Consider the following 12,486-nt stretch of genomic DNA (forward strand, 5'->3'; position numbering starts at 1 on the left):
AAGATATATGTGGACTGAAAGTGAAAGGATGGAAAAAGATATTCCATGCTACTGGAAAGTAAAAACGGGCAGGCATAGCCATCCTAATATCATTCCAAAATACACTTTAACACAAAAATTGTTAAAAAAGACAAAGAAGGGCATTATGTAATGATTAAGGGGTCCGTCAATAGGAAGATGTGACTGTACTAAATGTATATGCACCCAATGCCAGGGCACCTGGCTATTAAAACAAATGTTAATAGATCTAAAGGTTGATACAGATCCAACACAACAGTAATATGGGACTTCAGCACCAGATTTTCGTCAATGGAAAGATCAGCTAGACAGAAAATCATCAAAGAAACAAGAGAACTGATATACACTATGGCCCAAAGAGACCTAACAGATATTTACAGAACCGTTCATCCCACAGTTGAACAATACACATTATTTTCATCAGTGCATGAACTGTTTCTAGGATAGACCATCTGTTAGACCTTAAAGCAAGTTTCAGCAAATAAAAAAAATTGAAATCATACCATGCACCTTTTCTGACCACATGAAAGCTGTAAATTAACAACTTAAGAATCTCTGGGACATATGCAAGCACACGGAGACTGAACAGCACACTTCTACATGAACAGTGGGTCATAGAAGAAATAAGAAGGGAAATAAAAAATTCTTGGAGCAAAAGAAGATAACAGCACAGCGTGTCAAACTTATGGGATACAGTAAAGGCAGTGTTAGGAGGGAAGTTTATAGCAATTAGTGCCTACATCAAGAAATTGGAAAGACATCAAATGAGCTATCAGTGCATCTCAAAGACCCAGAGAAACAACAAACCAAACCCCAAATTAGTATGAGTAAAGAAATAATTAAAATTAGAGAAGAAATCAACAAAATAGAAACAAAAATACAAGAGAGCAATGAAGGCTTTTTTTTTTTTTGAAAAAAAAAAAATTGATATACCACTGGCCCAACTAGCCAAAAAAAGAGGGAGAAGACCCAAGTCAATAAAATCAGAGATGAAAAAGGAGATGTAGCAAATGATACCACAGAAATAAAACCAGTCATCAGTAATTACTACAGACAGCTATATGCCAACAAATTGGAGAACCTAGAAGAATTGGGTAGCTTCCTGGGCGCAGTCTACAAAAAATGAGTCATGAATATGAAGAAAAACTAAACAGACCAATAACTAAGATGGAGAGTGAATCAGTAATAAAGACCCTCATAACAAAGGAAAGCCCAGGACTGGATGGCTTCATTGCTGAATTCTACTAGACTTTTAAAGACCTACTTCTAATTCTTCTCAAGCTATTCGAAACAATTGAAGGAGAGGGAATCCTCCCAGAATCCTATGAGGCCAACATTACCTTAATTCCACAAACAAGAAAAAGATACAACAGAGAAAGAACTGTAGACCAGTGTCACTGGTGGACATAGATGCAAAAATTCTCAGTAGAATACTTGGCTTATCAAATCCAACAACAATCAGAAAGATCATTCACCTAGACCAAGTGGGATTTATCTCTGGTATACAGGAATGTTTCAATGTATGCAAATCAATAAATATGATACATCATATTAACATACTGAAGAATAAAAACCATATAATTATCTCAATAGATGCAGAGAAAGCATTTGGTAAAATACAACATCCTGGAAGCAGTGCTGTGGTGCAGTGGGTTAAAGCCCCAGCCTGTAGCTCTGACATCCCATATAGGCACTGGTTCAAGTCCCAGCTGCTCTATTTCTGATCCAGCTCCCTGCTAATGTACCTGAGAAAACAGTGGAGGATGACCCAAGTGCTTGGGCTCCTGCACCCACCTGGGAGAACTGGAAGAAAGTTCTTGCTCCTGTCTTCTGCCTGGCCCAGCCCCGGTCACTGAAGCCATTTGGGGAGTGAAACAGCAGTTGGAAGATCTCTCTCTCTCTCTGTAACCCTGAATTTCAAATAAAACACCATTTTTTTTATGATGAAAGCCTTAAACCAATTCGGTACAGAAGAAAATTCCTCAGTACAATCAAGACAATCCATGACAAACCCACAGCCAGCATTTTATTGAATGGTGAAAGCTGGAAGCATTCCCACTAAGATCTTCAACCAGACAGGGATGCCTACAATCACCATTGGTGTCCAACACAGTTCTGGATGTTTTAACCAGAGCCATTAGGCAATAAAAGGAAATCAAAGGGATACAAATTAAAAAATGAGGAAATCAAATTATCCTTGTTTGCAGATGGCATGATTCTTCATACAGGAAAACAAAAGACTGCACTAAGAGACTTGGAACACATAACTTTACCTGTTGGTGAAGTTGCAGTATATAAAATCAACACACAAAAATCAATAGTGTTTGGGCCAGCACCGCGGCTCACTAGGCTAATCCTCTGCCTGCGGCACCAGCACCCCGTGTTCTAGTCCCTGTCGGGTGCCAGATTCTGTCCCAGTTGCTCCTCTTCTAGTCCAGCTCTCTGCTGTGGCCCAGGAAGGCAGTGGAGGATGGCCCAGGTCCTTGGACCCTGCACCCGCATGGGAGACTGGGAAGAAGCACCTGGCTCCTGGCTTCGGATCAGTGCAGCGTGCCGGCCGCAACGTGCCGGCCTTAGCGGCCACTTGGGGGGGTGAACCAACAGAAAAAGGAAGGCCTTTCTCTGTGTGTGTGTGTGTCTCTCTCTAACTCTGCCTGTCAAAAAAAATTAAAAAAATAAAAAATCAATAGTGTTTGTATACACAAACTATGCCATGGCTGAGGAAGCACTTGTAAGATCAATCCCATTCAGGATAGTTACAAAAAATATTAAATTCTTTGGAATAAATGTAATTAAGGAGGTGAAAGAGCTCTACAATGAAAACTGAAAAACATAAAGAAGTAGACTCAGACATGAAAAAAATGGATTGGAAGAATTAATATTATCAAAACCTCTGTATAACTAAAAGCAATTTACAGATACAGTGCAATCGCATCCAAAATTTTTTCAAATCTAGAAAAAAATTATGCTAAAATTCATATGGAAACACAAGAGACCCTGAATAGCTAAAGCAATCTTAAACTACAAAAACAAAGTCAAAGGCATTATAATACCAGATTTTAACATATCCTACAGGGCAGTTATAATCAAAACAGGTTTGTACTGGCACAAAAATAGACATGTTGAGTGATGGAACAGAATAGAAACCCCAGAAATTTTTTAAAAAGCAGTCATTTTATTCATTTGAAAGGCAGAATTACAGACAGAGGGAAAGAGGGAGAGAAGGGTCTTTCATCCTCTGGTCCACCCCCCAAATGGCTGCAAGGGCCAGCGTTGAGCCAGGATGAAGCCAGGATCCAGGAGCTTCACTTGGGTCTTGCGTTTGGGTGCAGGGGCCCAAAGACCTGGGCCATCTTCTGCTGCTCTCCCAGGCACACTAGCAGGGAGCTGGATCAGAAGTGGAGCAGCTGGGACTGGCGCTGGAGTCCACATAGGATGCTGGGGCTGCAGGTGATGGCCTAACCCACTGTGCCAGCGTACTTGCACCGAGAATCCAGAAATTAATCCATACATCTACAAGCTAATCTTTGACAAGGGAGCTAAAATTAATCCCTGGAGAAAGGACAGTCTCTTCAACAAACGGTGCTGGGCAAATTGGATCTCCACGTGTAGAACTATGAAACAAGACTCCTACCTTACACTTTATACACAAATCAACTGAAAATAGAATAAAGATCTAAATCTACATCCTGGTATCAAATTACTAGAGGAAAGCATTGGGGAAACTCTGCCAGACATTGGCATAGTCAGACTTCTTGGAAAGGACCCCAGAAGCACAGGCAGTGAAAGCCAAAATAGACAAATGGGATTACATCAAGGTGAGAAGCTTCTGCACTGCAGAGGAAGCACTCAGCATAGTGAAGAGGCAACTGACAGAATTGGGGAAAATATTTGCAAACTATGCAACTGATAAAAGATTAATATCCAGAATCTATAAAGATCTCAAGAAACTCAACAATAAGACAAACAATCTAGTTAAGAAATGGGGAAAGCACATGAATATGTATTTTTAGATGAAATTCAAATTCCAACAGACACATGACAGAATGCTCAGGATCACTAGCCATTAAGAAAATGCAAATCAAAACTACAGTGAGGTTTCATCTCATCCCAGGTAGAACGGCTCACATACAGAGATCAGCAAACAACAAACGCTGGTGACGATGTGGGGGAAAACATACCCTAAAGCATTGTTGGTGGGACTGTAAACTGGTATAGCCATGTGGAAAATGGTGTGGGGATTCCTCAGAATCCTGGGAATGTATCCAAAGGAAATGTAATCAGCATATAAAGAGTTATGTGTACCCCCGTGTTTATTGCACACAATGCGCAATAGCTAGGATGTTGAATTAACCCAGACGTCCATCAACGGATGACCGGATAAAGAGAAAGTGATGAATATGCACTGTGTAATACCACTCAGCAGTAAGAAGAATGAAATCCTGTCTTTTGCAGCAAAATGGATGCTGCAACTGGTAATCATTATACTTAGTGAAACAAGCCAGTCCCCAAAAGGCTAATATTGTATGTTTCCCTGATCTATGGAAACAAATACAGTACAAAAATATAATGTATGTGAGCAAAATTAACATTGTGAGATTTGGTTATTATTTACAGCCCTCGTCTCTACTGTTGAGGAACAGTTCTCCTTCTTAGTATTTGTTGAATTCTTTAGTGGAGAGTAAAGCTCATGATTATAAAAGAAACTGGAAATATGTCCTTGCAAAAATGGAAAGAATAGGAAAGGAAGGAGGAAGCAGGGTAGTGTGGGGCGTCTCACTGTGCTCCTAAATCTACAAAATACATGACGTTTGTTCCCTTTATGTAACTAAACAATTAAAAATTATTAATTAATTGAAAGTTCTGAGAAAACGATTTTGCATGCAAGGAAAAAAAATGAGATCAAGCCCAGATCTTCTCCACACAGCTAAATTAGCAAAAAATGGGTAAAAGTGTTAATGCAGAGTCTGTAAACGCCCTAGGTGAGAATGGGGCAAGTGCTCTGACACCGGTCCTGGAAAAGATGTTTTTGTATAACTCTCACTCACAAAAGCAGAAATAAATGGGACTGCATTTTGCATAAAACTTTTGCACAGCAAGGAAACATTAAACAAAATGCAACATCAGCCTAGGACTGGTAAAAACTATTCAAACCACATGTCTGATAAGGGATAGTATCCAGAGTGTACGGACCTCATACATCACCTGAATAAGAAGTGGGCAAAGCCTTGAATGGCCGACAGACGAGCGGGCAAGCAGCATGGCCAGTCCTCAGGGGACTGCAGTGCAGAAGCCCGAGGTTCCATCTCGTGCCGTTAGGATGGCTCTCAGCAGGTCAAAGATAAGTTGTGAGGTCAAAGAACAGGAACCTTGTGCATGTGTGCTGGGAATGCAGATTGGTATGCCCTTAGGAAGAGGATGGAGGTTTGTAATGGAACTAAACGTGGAGCCAGCGTACTACCCAGCAGTCCTTTCTCCCAGAAGATGCTGCACGCGGAGGTCCATTGCAGTCACGTTCACGGTAGCCATGGCGTGGAAGAACCTGAGACGGTGTCAGTGGGTGAACAGCACAGAGCGCAGTGGGCGTCCCTCAGACATGTGCAAGCATGGACGAGCCGGAACGAGTCTGCAGTGAATCTCGTCAGAGAAGCCAAACACAAGCGAGAGCGCCTGTGTGATCTCGCCACACATGGGCTCTAACTCTTCATACAGAGGGAGGGGTGGGACAGGGATGGGGAGAGGAGGCCAGGTGCGCCGTGTTAGCGTCCTACTTCACAGGATTGGACTGAGGGTGGGATTCGTGCTGAGCAGGCTGGTTTAGCAACTCTAGCCCCCAGCCCTGACACACACAGTGATTGTGAGACTACGGATGTCTCGTCTTCCATACACACAGTGTGACTTCAGTGTAGCCCCTTGTTTATTATCTACGTCTATCCCAGATCATTTTGAGTGCCTTAATTATATACAGCCAAATTTAAACTGTATGAATATGGTATTTTCTTTGTGAATTGTTTGTTTTAATTTATTTACTACTTAAAAAAATTCTTAATTCATTCAGTTGAGAGGCTGGGAGACAGACAGGCAGGAGTGTCCATGGGTTCATTTCCGATATGCTGTATGTAATAGCCCTCAGCTGGGGCAAAAACCAGGAACCAGGGACACAAACCACGTCTCCCACATGGGTGGCAGGGACCCAAGTGCTTGATTCCTTACCTGCTGCCTCCCAGGGTCTACGGTAGCAGGACACTGCACTGGGGACCCAGAACTGGAGTCCAGTATGGGATGCAGGCCTCCTACCTCCTAGGCCAAAGGCCTGCCCTTTGTGGACTCGACACACACACGTATGCACAGGCGTCCTCTGCTTCGTCACTGTGGACTGTTGGGTGCTGTGGTCCTTCTGAGGTTTGACTGTGAGTTGCTTGGTTCACTGGAAAATCATGTGTGGGTTTTTTTTTTTTTTAATACACTACCTAAGTTTGCAGCTAGAGATGGAGGGGTCAGGGCTCCATCCCAGGTATCTTTTTTTTTTTTTTTTAGATTTATTTTTATTTTAAAGGAAAAAGGGGGCATAGCAGCCTGCAGTCTGAACACTGTTGGCCTGGTTCCCTGGATTTTCTTCCGGTTCCAGCACACGTCTGTAGCTTCACTTGAGCTTTCAGAATCTGTTGTTTCCTTTCTCCCTCTACGAGGTGAAACCTAGCTTGCTTAGTTCTTTTCTCTGGGAAGTCACCTGAACACGTGACTGATGGGGCAGACACAGATGCCAGCCTCTCAGCTCCCATGCTGCTCCCTGCAAGACCGCAGCAGGTGCAGCGCCGGCTGCTGTGCCCGGGAAGCCTGGACAGGGCGGGGGAATGTGGCTCCTGTGTGGGGTCCAGTGATGGGACCCTGTTGTTCATACCATTTTAAGTCATTTCCATCCTGTCCATCTGTCCTTCATTCCTTCCTAAGATCTATTTATGTATTTGAAAGGTAGAGTACTGCGAGGGAGGGAGGGAGAGAGAAACAGAGAGAGAGAGAGAGAGAGGGGGAGAGAGAGAGAGAGAGAGAGAGAGAGAGAGGTCTTCCATCCCCTGATTCACTCCTGGCCAGGTCAAGGCCAGGAGACTGGAGCTGCACTTGGGTCTCCCACGTGGGTGGTAAGGTCCTGGGCACTTGGAACATCTGCTTTGCCAGGTGCATTAGCAGAGTCGGATTGGAAGTGGAGTGGCTGGGATTCAAACCAGCGCTCATGGGACGCCAGTGTCACAGGCAGTGTCTTAACCTGCTGCAGCACCATGCCAGCCTCCATGTCTTTCCTTCTTGTGGTTTTCGTGTGGTAAATATGTATAACTAAAGCATGCCACTTTAATCACTCTTTAGTATATGGATCAACGGCATGAAGTACCTTCATACTGTGTAACGTAAAAAGCCTTTTTAAATCCTTGATTTAATTTATACCACAAATGAACGTATACATTTCTTTTAAGCTATTTTGGAAATACTTGTGACTAGTCAGTCTTAATTAATAGAATAGCCCTAGGTTGTTCAGATAATTTGTCAGAATTTCACTCATAGAGCTCCTTGTGGGTGAACTCCAAGTTCCCATTATATTTCCACGCAGCGAGGTGGTGGTGATGTCAGCCTGGTGCTGATGGCTTGCTTTCTGGAGGGTGACTTTGTCACACACCTCTGTGTGAAAGCCTGTTTTGAAAAGAGACACATGGTTCTCTCTCTCTCTCTTAAACTGACTGTTTCTTCAGCTTTTCTTCTTACATATGTTTCATTTTTGTGACTCCTGGGGAAGTGGGATTTTCTTGTGCTTATTAATACGGAACATTTTATTTCAGAGGAGCCTTACAACCAAATGCAGTGCTTAGGTTTTATGAGGAAGTCGCCTGTAAGAACAGTTGTATGGGGTGGCAGGGGCCAGTGCTGTGGCACAGCGGGTTAATGCTCTGGCCTGAAGCACCGGCATCCCATATGGGCACCATTTCGAGACCCAGCTGCTCCACCTCCAGTCCAGCTCTCTGCTGTGGCCTGGGAAAGCAGTAGAAGATTGCCCAAGTGCTTGGGCCCTGCACCCACATGAGAGACCTGGAGGAAGCTCCTGGCTCCTGGCTTCGGATGGGCGCAGCTCCGGCTGTTGCGGCCAATTGGGGAGTGAACCAGTGGATGGAAGATCTGTCTCTTGCTCTGTCTCTCTCTCTGCCTCTCCTCTCTGTAACTCCGACTTTCAAATAAATAAACAAATAAATCTTAAAACAAAAAAAAGAACAGTTGTACAGACAGGACTGTTACGCGGCTGCACTTCCTGTGTGGCAGGAAGGTGTGTTGCTTAGAGAACAGTCACACGGGAAATGAGCAAATACGGTTGACTTAGTGTTGCTCTAATTTCACAATTTGCATCATTGTCCTTAGAAAAGCATAATAGGGGGCCAGCGCCATGGCTCAGTAGGCTAATCCTCCGCCTTGCGGCACCAGCACACCGGGTTCTAGTCCCGGTTGGGGCGCCAGATTCTGTCCCGGTTGCCCCTCTTCCAGGCCAGCTCTCTGCTGTGGCCAGGGAGTGCAGTGGAGGATGGCCCAAGTGCTTGGGCCCTGCATCTGCATGGGAGACCAGGAGAAGTACCTGGCTCCTGCCATCGGATCAGCGTGGTGCGCCGGCCGCAGCGCGCCGGCCACGGCGGCCATTGGAGGGTGAACCAACGGCAAAGGAAGACCTTTCTCTCTGTCTCTCTCTCTCACTGCCCACTCTGCCTGTCAAAAATAAAAAAAAATAAAAAAAGAAAAGCATAATAGGAATAACGCAGACAGGGTAAGCTGGTGATAGATGAAGAGCTATTGTATTTCAATGATTAAAGTATTTTTGAAAAAGTGCAGGATGTATTTCTGTTTATTCTAGTACTTTAAGAGCTTCCTCATAGTGAAATGTGCTAAGGCACCCCATAACTTTATTTCATCCTGAAATTATTTTCCTGTTGGAGATTTTTGTTTCCTTAGAGAAAATGTTTCCTCCACCTGATAGCATGACCAGGACAGCACCGTTCTGTGGCCTGGGGGCAGTTCTGGTCCCAGTTCTCCCCTCTCTGAGGGGTCTCCTTGGGCCCAGGTCTGTGTGGCTCTCTCCTCCAAGGGCCCCTCCCTTCCTGCAGGCCTGGGCTCTGCCGGGGCCCCGTGAGCTCTGCCTCCCTGACTCCTGGCCACGTCTTGCAGGAGACATGCAAGGTATTAGCTGAGCGCTCAGCAGAGTGGGGTACCTGGTTCTGCCGGGAATATGGTTCAGGTTATCCAGTGTGCAACAGTGCCAGAGGCAGAGCTGGTTTCGTTGTCTGGCAGTCGGAGGAGAACTCTAGAACTGCCATCATTATGCAGGTGCCCCTTTTCCTAACTGTAATGTGGCACAGCGTATTCATGCTCTAAAGACAGTCCTGTAGAACTGTGCTTGTCTGAAAGCACGTGGGAGGTTCTGAGTACTGGCGTGGGCTCCCGCGGTGCTGGACTTCCCGTCGGTGGCCAGTGCCCGCTCACGCACCGCAGCCTTCAGCGCTGCTCTTGTTACTGCGAATCCTGATGGAGAAGCAGGGCAGAAAGTTGGAGTGAGATCACTGATGCTCCTGTCTGTAGCGAGGCTGTGTTTACTGCAGGTTTGTAGAGCGAGTGCTCTTGGGGGTTCTTGCTAATGCCCCCACGGGAGGTCTGCTGCCACTCGTCTCTTGTGCCTGGTGGGCCTGTAGCCAGTGCTGCCTGGAAGAGCCAGCGTCCCAGTGCACAGGGTGTGGCTGTGCTGGACGCTGTGGTGGGCAGCATGAGGGAGCAATGGCGCAGTGTCCTCGTACTCTTAATCCCTGGTTTATCTTCTTTTGCTGGTGTTGATGGATGTGACCTCAGGTAGAAAATCTCATTTTATGGGACAGAGACATTGTTCTGCCTGCTGTCTGTTTCTAAGAGACTACGTTCTTTCCATGTCTGTTAATGTCAAGTATTTGCTTTTCCCTTAAACTTGTTTGCGGGCAGCTGTGCGGAGCGTCATCAAGGACCAACCCCTGGTTTTCCACAGTAAGGTCCGGTCATCGGGTTACACGGCAGCACCGTGGTAAGTGCAGCAGGCTCATTGGCTGTGTCAGTGACGCACAGAGCTGGCCCTGTGCTGTAAGGCAGGGTTTAGCTGGGCACAGACTCTGTCCTGGGGGGCCATTCCATGGGGAGAGGAGGCAGAGATGTGGACAGCAGTGACGTGGTGGGCGGGCCCCACAGTGTCACTGTCAGGGCAGTGGCAGCCACTATTGAGTGCTTGCTGTATGCTGGCCTCCCTCAGCCCTGGAGTCCTTGCCAGGTGATCAGACGGTTCCTGGTGAGATGGGAAGTTGGTGGGGCCTGGATCTGGGTCTGGGTCTGGGCCTGGGTCTGGATCTGGGTCTGGGTCTGGGTCTGGGGCTGGGGTGGACAGTGGTCTGGGGTGGACAGTGGTCTGGGCCTGGGTCTGGGCCTGGGTCTGGGGAGGACAGTGTCTGGGTCTGGGTCTGGGGTGGACAGTGTCTGGGTCTGGGCCTGGATCTGGGCCTGGGTCTGGGTCTGGGCCTGGGCTGGGGTGGACAGTGTCTAGGTCTGGGCCTGGGCCTGGGGTGGACAGTGGTCTGGGGTGGACAGTGGTCTGGGCCTGGGTCTGGGGTGGACAGTGATCTGGGTCTGGGTCTGGGGTGGACAGTGGTCTGGGCCTGGGTCTGGGGTGGACAGTGATCTGGGCCTGGGTCTGGGGTGGACAGTGGTCTGGGGTGGACAGTGGTCTGGGCATGGGTCTGGGGTGGACAGTGGTGCTTGAAATCACGCAGCCCTGGAAGGCCCAGCACGCGGCCCTTTGTTAGCGCAGCCTTGAGTGAGGGGAGGGGCTCCGCACCACGGAGACAGGAAGTGGACTGGCACTTTGGCAGCAAGCCTTGCACTCCCTGGATTTGTCACGACAAATGGAGCTTCCCCGTGTGCGGTGAAGACACACATCCCTTCTCTAACCCCCAGTCCGGACACTTCCCCAGCTCTTCCTGTAGTGGCCCCGGTGCCCTGTTCCCTGGCGCCCCCGTGTGGTGGGCCCTGCATTCAGGATGCCAAGGGCCCTCGGGATCTCTGGCCTCTCCTTGGTTGGCTCTCTGACCTTTGACCTCTCCTCCACCCAGCTTGCTGCCCTGTCCACCTCTAGCTTCACTCACCTCAGGGCTCTGCTCGGAGGTCTCCAGACCTCCATCCCATGCGTAAAGCCATGGCCACCGTCATGCCTGCCAGCCCCTCCTGCCTCTCTTTCTCTTTGGCCTGACCAATGATAAGCAGGCTTTGGTGTCCTGATTATCTGTTTTACAGACTCCAGAGCCTCCCATGAGACGCTTATAGAGGGAGGGAGAGGAAAGAGGATGGGTGGATGGAGAGAGCAGAATGACGGTGGAGAGATGAATCGGTGGAGGGTGGATGGGTGGAGGACTGGAGAGGAGGGAGACGGATGGAGAAGTGGAGTGGTTGAGGGAGATGCCTGGATCCGAGGCTGGTGAGATGGAAGGGTGGATGGAGGGTGTGGAGGAGCAGTGCGGGTGGAGAGTGCAGGGGCAGATGGCTGGAGGACGGCGGGCTCTGGACCTGGGCCTCAGGGGAACGGCACCTCCACGTCCCAAGCCCGTGGAGCCGCGCAGCAGCCGCGGCCCTGTGCCGCTGAGTGTGTGCTCTCAGGGCGCTCTGCTGAGCTGTGTTCTGAGTGGAGGGCTGGGGGGGGCAGGAGGGTAAGGGAGTCTCAATACTGTGGATGGCCCTGAGCTCCACCTGGGGTCCCCACGTTAGGAAAGACAGGGGTTTTCCAGGGTCTTAAGCAGTGCCACAAGGGACCGGCAGAGGGTGGGGGCTCGGGCTGCAGGGCGGGGAGCCTGCTGGGAGCTTCGGGACTCAGTCTGCAGAGTTTCTCTGGGAAACGTGGGTGTGTTGAGGAAACTAAAGCTCGGATTCCTATTTGAGTCTTCTTCCCACAGTGTAAATATGTTCGCACCAAAGACCAACAACAGGAAAGATGGGAAAAGAGCTTCAAAGTGCAGGAGCAGTTATAGATGGTACGTGGCCCGTGTGCTTGTGTGAGTCGGCTTGAAATAGCGCACAGGAGGCCCTGTGAACACTTCAGCGGGTGGCTTCCCACACAGTACAAGACCTTAACGGTGTGCGGATGCCAGTGTGTGTGTGTGTGTGTGTGTGTGTGTGTGTGTGATTATTACTCAGATTTGTCTCATGTTAATAACTTTCACTCATGCTGGAAATGTTTATCTTTGTTGAACATTGATTGTAGAGAATGAGGTAGCCCAGGACACTCGTCAGTCAGTGTCTCCCAGGGAGTGCTGTAGCCCAGGACACTCGTCAGCCAGTGTCTCCCAGGGAGTGCTGTAGCCCAGGACCCTCGTCAGCCAGTGTCTCCCAGGGAGTGCTGTAGCCCAGGACACTCGTCAGTCAGTGTCTCCCAGGGAG

General features: G+C 48.0%; 1 protein-coding gene across 11 annotated transcripts in view; it reads left to right on the plus strand.

Annotated features, from left to right (window-relative positions):
* The window catches only part of WDR27 (WD repeat domain 27), a 189,896-nt gene that overhangs the window by 47,279 nt on the left and 130,131 nt on the right, over nucleotides 1–12,486 (plus strand). For all 11 annotated transcript variants that reach the window (XR_011388906.1, XR_011388907.1, XR_011388908.1 and 8 more), the window contains 2 exons: nucleotides 10,015–10,093; nucleotides 12,003–12,080. Coding sequence is in view for 8 of the 11 variants with exons in the window: in XM_070074554.1 (XP_069930655.1) it covers nucleotides 10,015–10,093; nucleotides 12,003–12,080 (157 nt within the window). In the remaining 3 variants the exon portion in view is untranslated. The remainder of the gene's footprint in view (nucleotides 1–10,014; nucleotides 10,094–12,002; nucleotides 12,081–12,486) is intronic.

Source organism: Oryctolagus cuniculus, chromosome 5, assembly GCF_964237555.1.
Source record: "Oryctolagus cuniculus chromosome 5, mOryCun1.1, whole genome shotgun sequence".
Taxonomy (NCBI): Eukaryota; Metazoa; Chordata; class Mammalia; order Lagomorpha; family Leporidae; genus Oryctolagus; species Oryctolagus cuniculus.